Source organism: Ruditapes philippinarum, unplaced genomic scaffold (genome assembly GCF_026571515.1).
Source record: "Ruditapes philippinarum isolate M1 unplaced genomic scaffold, ASM2657151v2 ctg20553_1_1_1_1, whole genome shotgun sequence".
NCBI classification, from domain to species: Eukaryota; Metazoa; Mollusca; class Bivalvia; order Venerida; family Veneridae; genus Ruditapes; species Ruditapes philippinarum.
In genome coordinates, this window is record NW_026859079.1 from 1415 (window position 1) to 11534 (window position 10120).

The 10120-nt window shown below is 31.2% G+C and overlaps 1 protein-coding gene across 1 annotated transcript; it reads left to right on the forward strand.

Annotated features, from left to right (window-relative positions):
• The first annotated feature begins 2117 nt into the window (after positions 1–2117).
• Positions 2118–7137, forward strand: LOC132755128 (uncharacterized). The gene is made up of 6 exons (XM_060745929.1): positions 2118–2135; positions 2752–3738; positions 4004–4352; positions 5017–5109; positions 5335–5536; positions 6102–7137. The coding sequence occupies exons 1-6, from the start codon at positions 2118–2120 to the stop codon at positions 6334–6336; spliced, it is 1884 nt and encodes a 627-aa protein (XP_060601912.1). The 3' UTR covers positions 6337–7137.
• The last annotated feature ends 2983 nt before the right edge of the window (positions 7138–10120 follow it).

The window sequence follows — 10120 nt, forward strand, 5'->3', positions numbered from 1 at the left end:
TATTTGGTTCTACTTTCGTTGTCTTCTTATTATGCCATTAAGAACATGTTTTATAGAGCCTAGTTAGGCGATAACATTTGGGTTCTAAATTTTAGTATTTTTTATTACAAAAGGTTACGTTGAGCAGGTTTTTGTTTTACGAAAAGTAAACACATACACACGCAATGACTTTCTTTAGCTTTCTAAAGTAAAAGGGATGCTCTTAAAAGTTATTTATTGTAATTTTCCTAGATTTAATTTAGCCATTAGTGTGTATCAGACATTAAACAAACAGTATACTGACTTTCTCGATGTGGTACATTTAGATTATGGCTTTTTTAAGACTACTTAAACTTTTATTATGATCTCTTGTTTCATTTATACAAATTAAGATCATTAAATTTTCTGCTTTTTCGCCACAGGCAAAAAGACCAATTATTGTTCTGGATACAAAAATGACCATTGTGGACGACGATAAAAAGAAAGCGGATACTATGTATAAATATGGATGTCTTCTTCGAAAGATGATCGCAAGGTGCAAATCAAAAGAATAAACGCTTCCGAAAAAGTTAAAAATTACAAAATTGTGTGTACATTGTTTCTAAGGAAGATATATTTGAATAACACGAATAGGTTTGTTGAATAAAGTATAGAAATATACGTTATATTGATGAGTATTGATGAATAAGGAAATGAAATATAAATATCTTTCCCAACAAATTAAATAATACTAACATTACGTGTGCGAGCTATCATGACATGTTGTATAGTGCAGACAAATGTAGAAAAAAAAAAAATATAAAGTTTATTGTTAGTATACGAGTTGCTGTTTAAACTGTCTTGTTGTTATAAACGTAGTTAGTATTGTTGTTTGTATATTTATTTTTGATTATTGTAAACATTTTCATGTTAATGTGAGTATTCATTACTAATGTATCGTGTTTGCTGTTGTTAACAACGTAATCATAACTAGATTATGGTGTCACTGACGTTTACCTCTGATTAAAGTCAAGATAGTCTTTGAGGTGTCATTATTTTGTTCATTTTATAGTGATAGATCATGCGTGCTTGAAATAATGTCATTTATTATATACTTATAAATGAAATATTGAGAAATATTGATGAAATAAATTGCGTATTTTCATTTTCCGTATTTTCACTGTAAAAATTTATTTTTCACTGCAGTGAAACATATTTTCCGTATTTTCACTGGTGTATTGCCGGACTACTTTCTTTTAAATTCTGCCAGTACACAAAATTTAAGGGAAAGTCTTTCAAACTTTATTGCAAAAAAGAGAAAATGTATATAATAAACAGAAAATTCAAGTTTTTTCTATAAATGCATGATTTATTTTCATCTTGTGGCATGAAAATTACCATATTTCACTCGTGGCTACCGCCACTCATGAAATATTTATTTTCATACCACTCGATGAAAATAAATCTTGTATTTATAGAAAAAACTTGAATATCCTCTATATATCTAAAATTTCTATTCGCCTTCATAATTTTAGTATTAACGGTAATTTGATTTTGGATTATTTGTAATGTAAATTTACATTATACTTTTTGTATATTTTGTATGTGTTTATTTGATGTTTCTTGTATGTTGTTGATATAAAATATTTAAGGACATTTTATTATCGCTGTATAAATTAAATGTATAGTCACGTAACTTATATAATATTTGTTTTTATTATTAGTTCGTTTGTTTTAATTTTTACAGTTTCCGTTTTATATAATAATATACATCAAGGTCTTTTATCTGATTCTGATATTGGTTTTATAAGTTAGATACATGTATGATATTTGTTGACATTATAGATATTTTAAGTATTGAATATGTCCTAAGATTTAAAATATCGACGCAAATTTTACAAATTTTGGGCACAAAATTCAAAAGTAATCTCGAGACATAAATTGTGTTCGCTTAAAATGTTTCTGTTTTTTTTTATATATGACGCGCGACGCGAGAAAACCGGTCTTAATGACACGACAATAAATGTGCACTACAGCGATTTAAATGACGTCACTCTTGTTGCGTATTACACATGTAAATACGGAAATACTGTTTATCGTGTGCTATTGATTTTTTTAAAAAGTGTATTGACTTTGGAATTCAGAGGAAACATTTAAATATGGAGGAGGAATTAGAAGTAAGTGTGTATTATGTATAATTGATGAAAATCAACAACAAAAAACATATTTTTCATGTTTATAAATTATAATCGGAGCATAGCATTGATAATCTTTTATTGTTGGTAGTACACCGACGTTTGTAAACAGTAAAGAATCTACAGTATACTTACATTAGATCTAAGTATACAATATACAAAAGAATAAGAATTGGCAACTCTGAGCGGTGCCTTTATATAGAATAAATTTAGATCTGAATTTACGTTGTTTTGATTTTAACTGTACAGTTTTGTATTGAGCATTTGTTTTCATAATTCATATATTATCGGCAAATTATTTTAAGAATAATCTAATCAGTCGCAAGTTAAATTAAAACTCGTAATTCATAATTCATTTTGAAAATTGTTGCAAGAAAATAGGAAAGTAATAATTATGTCCAAATATGCTAAGTCATCATGGAGTAAAAAATGTTTTTTAGATTAAAATATTGATTTATAATTCCACTTCAGAACTGATAAGTGTATAGCTCAGTGGATAATGCAGTGGCCTGTCACGCAAACGAATCGAGTTCGAATCCCAGCTGAAGCTAACATTTTTATTCGTTTTATTTTTATTTTTTTTTTTTTTCATTTATAGGATCTTGAATCCCTTTACTCGGATCATTTTGGAAGGACTCCTAACAACTCTCAAACCACAGAATTTTCGAGAGATAATACCGACTCAGAATATTCTGATGAAGGAGAATGCGCTGAAGATTGCGAGAATGACGAGGCCGAACTCGTAGCTACAAGAGCAAGAGACTTCACCACCGCGAATAGTCAGTCTGATCATGATGGAACGGATAGTAATAGTAGTGAGGAGGACATTTGTGAAACATCTGATGATACACAGACAGTAAGACAATTTATTATAAAAGGTTGTGGTTGTCGTCTTAATTGTCATACAAAGTTTAAATTTGACGACATACTGAGTCATATTCTTTCTATCAGGGAAATGACAAAGGAGGAGAAAGAACTGTGTATCATGTCGTTAGTGGCTGAGGGAAACGACGAGAAAACTAAACGTGGCAAAAAAAGGCAGCGTTCTAGGAAGACATTTCGGGTGTCAGGAAAAACGGTGTGCAAAGGAACATTCATGTTATGTTATGACATTACGAAATATGCATTAGGAGCCATTGTTAAACATGTCAGTCATCACGGCGTTACTCCAAGACAGCATGGCAACGCAGGTAAAAAACCAAAGCATGCTATTACGTATGATGATGTCATACGCGTTGTTTATTTCATCCGAAATTATGCAGAAGAAAGAGGTCTCCCTCAACCTGCAGCCCCTCGTTGCCTGGACAACATCCCACCAGTGTATCTGACGTCTGACACAACCAAAAAAGACATGCATCAGCTGTACAAACAGTCTTGTTCAGATCCCCGTGTACGCGCTTTAGAGCTCACGTCATTCAAAGGCATCTGGCGGACATGTTTACCGCATATACGTATAGCTAGCCCAAAAGATGATGTATGTGCCACTTGTGAGAAGCTGCGCAGACAAATATCAGGTACAGTGACTGAGGATGTGACACTAGAAACAACGACGGCACTGCGGGACCACGTACTTCTTGCACAAAAGGTAATGATAGAAAAAAACAATAATGTAACTTCACACTTATAAATAATTTAAACAGATATTTGACCTGCATGAATTATTAATTATTTTCTAAGCATATCTTATAATAACAAATAAGACTCGATGCACGAAAAGAATTGAAAAAAAAATGCATGTGCTTTCTATTCCGACAATATTATGATTCTTATGATTTTGAATATTAAGATCGTTGTTTTAAGAAGTTAAAATTATGTTTTACTTTGGATGTTTTTGTTTTGTAATTTTATAGGAACGTGATCTGTATAATGAGTGCATACGGCGTAGTGTTGACACACGTGACTCGGAGGAAAAGTTTGTCCATCTTACATTTGACTTTAGTCAGAACGTCAGTTTGCCTCATTTTTCTCGCCAGATGGGTCCATTATACTTTCTAACCCTACGTAAAATACAAATATTCGGAGTAAGACTGGATGGCATCCCTCACCAACTCAACTTCCTGATTGACGAAGATCAAACCATAGGTCCAGATGGTAAAGGGACACACGGACCTGACGCTGTGCTGTCGATGGTAGACTGGGCATTGCAGAATCACGCTAATCAGACTCCTGCCTTGTCGATACACTCGGATAATTGCCCTGGTAATTATTTTTATTTTAACAAAATATTTACAATGCGGTTAATTATATCACCTTAACTACCAACTTGACGATCAGATATAAAATTATATTAATACTTGCGATATATATACTTTTTAAAATTAATACCAGAACCAGTTTCAACTTATGTAATATCAGGAGAAATACCAGTACTGCTGTACCAGTACGTTTAGTTTTAAGGCAAATAAATACCAGTACTTTTACATTTAAGGGATTTTAACTTAGTTTGCATACAGACTGTCACAACAAAATGTCCGTAATGTAAAAGTATAAACTTTCCATTAAATAGAACAATATATGTTATAAAAATGTTCTTTTCCAATTAATAATGAAATCCAAAGTAGTGCCAAATGCAGTACCAGTACAACATTTTGAGCAGTTATTCAGTACCAGTACAAATGGCAGCATATCTTGTGTGTGACAGTACTTATGCAGTATTTGCAAAATAAATATGCACTAGGTACTGCAGTATCAATACTAGTAATGCAATTAAATGCATGTCTGTACATAGTTAAAAATATCAGTCTTACTATTTTCTTCACAATTAAAAGACTTATTGTATATAACTCAATTGCTATTGCTCAATAAATTACTAAACATACAAATTAATTGAACTATATTTTAACTAGCATGCCTTATATTTCAGGGCAAAATAAAAACCGTTACACTATTGGATATTTTATGTGGCGCGTTATGACAGGACAGAATGAAAAGATCGAGTATCATATGCAAGTACCAGGTACTGATTCAAGAAATCTTAATTACTTAGATTCTTTTCTAACTTCTAGTAACTGGGCAATCTAAACATATTTTGACAATCTTATATGTTTTCCGCCAAGGACAAAATATATGTAACATGAACACCGTAGTTTTGTTCAAAAGCATAATTATTTATGTTTTTTCCTTTTAAATCGCAATAGGTAAGGCTTTTCCATATTAAAAATGATTTATATTTTCTTTTAAGGACATGCGAGGTGTTTAGTTGATGCGGGATTTGCACATCTAAAAATTAAATTCCGGAGGCATGATGTAGAAACTCTTCAACAGCTGGCCGATGTAACAGAGAAATCATCTACAACCAACAGTGCTGTATGTTACCCTCAGTGGTCATGGCGGCAATGGAAACCCTTTCTAGAGAGATTTTTCAAACCAATTATTGGTATAAGGTAAACTATGTTTATCTCATTCAAATAAAAATGTTGTTAACTCACAAATCCAGACTCTACGTTCCTGAACCATAGAAAAAGAAAATATCTTATACATGAAAATTTAAGAGTGTGTTGTTTCTATTAATCGTTTACTAGTATTTTTTTCTTTGATTTTACACAATGGTTTTTAAAAATTATAAGCTATATCTAATAAAATACTTTACACATGAAAAAATGAAAGAAAGAGTTGTCACATAGAATGTCTCCACATTTATATTATTATAAAACAGGATACATGTAAAATGTTCCGGAACAAAATATTATGCAGACGAATTCGTCGCATATATCCTCCACCTTAATACACTTTAACGTAAATAAAATTCTTTAAACAATTTTTTTTCTGCCGCGTGACCAAGTTAACGGTCATGCTATGTAAGAGCTTTCCAAGCTCTACCGTTCTTTTAACTTAAATAATTCTAAATAAGCTCTGAAAAATGTTTATTTTTTTTATTTATAGATGCATATTAGGAAATAAGTTTGTTGCATTTGTCATAACGGATATTTATCATTTTTCTATTGATAGAAAATTCCAGCATTTCCGGTTCCAGTCGGACACACCGGGAGTGGTAATGGCGAGAAAAACACCTGAAGGCGAGGAACATTTGATCCAAGTCTTGAAAGAACCCGGATTCCGGTTCAGTTCATGTGCCCGTCCAAGGGTTATTACGCCCGGGGGAATGACATCAGAGCGTAAGAGATATTTGTCGCGAAGTGTGCGAGCGTTTGTCAGTCAAGACAGTCAGTCATATTATCAGTGATTAAGGGGCACTGTTATAACTGCCAAGTGCTGACTTAAGTATCCACAGAACTTTTGTTTGTAGTTTAAAACTATCACCATTGTTTCTATGTTCATAATACGATATTATTTAATATTTTACAATTTTCTACATTTTTCTGTTGTAAAGAAAAAATGGAGCTTTTTATTTAACTGTCTATAGTTTTGCCATAGCCGCAAAAATAAATAATGTTCAAAATACGTAGACATATACGCTATTGTTTGTTTATTTATTTCTTTGTACATTTTGTATTTGGTATATGCCTAACAAGGTGCCCGCTGACGGCAACGGATTAAACCTATGCGATCAGTGCATATAAAAACCCAACAACGCCTTCTGTTCGTGGTCTGCAATATTTGTTTTTCAGGCAGTATATATTTTGAAAAAATCCCGTAAGGATGTTGAAATGTTTTGTCCAAATTGAAGGAATATAACGTGGCAATGGTTTACGCCGTGTATGACACGCTTATGCGTGTTCTTATAACGTTGCTAAGCAACACTAAAATCGCAATTAGCGAGAGGTCTAATGTTTACATAACTTAATTACTTACTTCTTTTTAAAGTTTAAACATAATTATTGGGTGGATTTAAGATTAACGTAATTGCCGCATTAAAAGTCTACAAGTAATAACGTTAAACGTCAATTTAATTTTTCGACGTCATTTGATAACAAAGTGTTCAAATATATGACGTTCTTTAAATCGGCATATCTCGATAATTAATCTTTTGATCTTAAAACGGTTTTCACTCTCTTATGCAGAAAAAAAATATCTACAATAATTAGTTAAAAACAAAATTTCGAAAAAAATGTCATTAAGACCGGTTTTCTCGCGTCGCGCCTCATATATATTCTAAGATCATGCTGTATTTAAACAAGCTCTTTTATACAGCTTTCATTTTTGTCATTATGAAAATATTACATGCCCCTATAATAACCTTAATATGTTTTGTGAATTAGTTTTTTATTATAATGTGCTTACTTATTTGCGATTTGACAAATATACTTTGATTACTGATATAAATATTTTACCTGAGACTCCTCCGGCACTCAAGCTAAACTCAAGTCGTTATGTCATTCTGACTTTAAAAACCCAACAGAGCAACATTGTTAGCTTTCTTTTGCCCTTCGCCAAACCACCATTTACAATTGTTTAAAATGAAACTTCCTCTTTAACCACATTGCATGAAATTATTAAACTCACCTATATTCATTGAATGAAGCTCTGCCAAAGTGTTTCGCAAAATGAAACCGGTTAATTGCAGTTCGTTTTACTCTAATAATTAGCAAATACATGTACAAAAGTATACATATTTCTTATCATACCTTTAACTCATTATCTCTCATTTTCTATCAATGTTTTTTAAGCTTTCTTCAATTTTTATCTGCTATCTTTTCATTTATCACTTTTCGTTATCTTTTCAATTATCTTTTCCGTTATTACCCTTTTAATTAAAATTCAGTCTATTTATATGATTCCTTTGTGAACATTACGTCAAAATGAAAGTAGGGCTCCCCGTAAAAACTTGGTTAATAGTGACGTCACGATATAATTATAGATAACAAAATGGCGGACTTATTGCAGACAATATTTGATTTTGAAGATAAATGGCATATATATAACATATAAACAATCAATCATGACAGGATATGAATGTAAGTTAATTTAAAGATGAGATAATAATGTTATGTTTAAATGTTATCGCTTAATTTACTGAATATCGTATCAGCATAGCAAACAAATGTTGTCACTGAAACGGAGTGGGTTGGGAACAGCCTATCAAATGTGCAGTCGACCCTTAACAAGTTTATTCAAATCGTAATTTGTGTGCCTTAATTCCTGACACTTGGGACCAACCTGGCTACGCCTCGGGGATCACTAGTTTTTTTACACAAACTTTTTTTTAAATAGAATGCATTATAGTAGTATTTTTTGTGTAGCATTGTGTAGTAGACCAGCAGACATTTTCACAAAAAAATCTTACGATTTATCTTAAGTTTTTCACTTACGATAGTCGTAAGTTAAATCTTAAGACATTTTCACAAAGCCACTCGTAAGTTTAAATTTATCTTAAGATAAAAAATTCACTTACGATAAATCTTACGACAAAAACATCCCTAGCAATGTTCATTTGATAGTGATGAGTATGCTCTATATTTGATTCCGGTTTTAAAATCAAGTAACCAAGAGCTTGAAATATCTATTGAACACAATCTAATTTCAATAAGAACAAAAAAAAATGATTCAAACTGATATAATTTATATCTTGATTGAAGATAATTATATATATCTAAAAGATTCAGAAAGAAGGTCTACTATGTTATTGATAAATAAAAAGGTACCACTAGTACATGCTGGCAATGAAATCGAACTCACCAATTGTACAAATTATAAGTTTTAAAATAATACTAGTCTACAGTATAGTTCACATTATTTTAAACTATTCATAACCCTCTCCATCGTGACGTCATGAAGTCATGACGTCACAAATGTATATGTTGAAAAATAATTATACCTCAATTTGTGTTATTTATAGCATACTGTTTGCTTAATATTTAGTTGTCCTCCAACTTTTTTTTTTTTTTTTTTTCAGTTTAGGTACGAGATACATCATATTTTACCCTTAAGAGAGAAAAAGTTACACTTACGAATGGGGAAGACCTTTCGTAAAGTTACAACAGATTTTGCACTTAAGATTATCTTAAGATTTTTTGTGAAAAGGAGATTTATCGTAAGATTTCTCTTACAACAAAAAAATTGTCGTAAGATTTTTTTGTGAAAATGTCTGCTGTTTTGTTCAGTTCATAAGGTAAAAATTTGTCTCGCCCTTTGGGCACTTTATCTTACATGCGTGTATTAAGGGAAAATCTTTAAACTTATTCTTGCAAAGCACGAGACATTTAGTTTTGTCTATATATTGTCTAGCAAACTCGTATTTATTTTACTCAAATGCAGTGGAATTTATCTCAGCAATTTACTGCAATGATGGCAGTCTCGTTTTCTTATATTCAATTATACATGTATTCAATTATGATAAAAAGAAACTTTATTAGATTTTATTAAATTTTTATTAGATATAATGTTTTATTGTTGTGATAGTATTTCTTGTTGTGTCCATATAGATACTTATGTAAAATTGTTTATTGTTATTTTTTTTTCTTTATGTAAAGATTTTGTTGTTTAAGTTTCTTTTATTTCATTTTATTTTAACTATTTGTTAGGGTTATATCATCAATTTTAATGCTTTATGTAGAACATACTCTCAAACATAACTGAACAGAGAAAAAGAAAATTTGGCATTTTAACAGAACAAATCACAATCAACTTGTATGTTCGTCTTTTTGCTTTCACTTCAAAATAAACTTGAAATAGACATTCATAGTTTTAGTGCTTACTTCTGATATTTGAAGCAACAGATGGACAAGATAGGCGCTCATTTTAACAACGATAAATCCATGGGAGTTTCATATAAATAATGTCAAAGTCTTAAGCGTCGAGTACCGCTGATTTTATTGATACATAAATAATGTCAAATCATTAAGTTCACTTATGAGGGTTTTTGTATTAATAAGGCACTTCTTTGGTTTCAGTTTGAGCTTGAAGAAAATATTAAGCATGGCTTGTGTAACTTGAAGTTAAAGCCGCATTCAATACAATTTTTTGTTCAATCTTAAACCTGCACATATTTTTGCACATGTATCAAGTCTATACATTTATAAGAGAAAAGTGGCGATCCCTCCGAAGCATTAAAAACAACAAAACCAGAC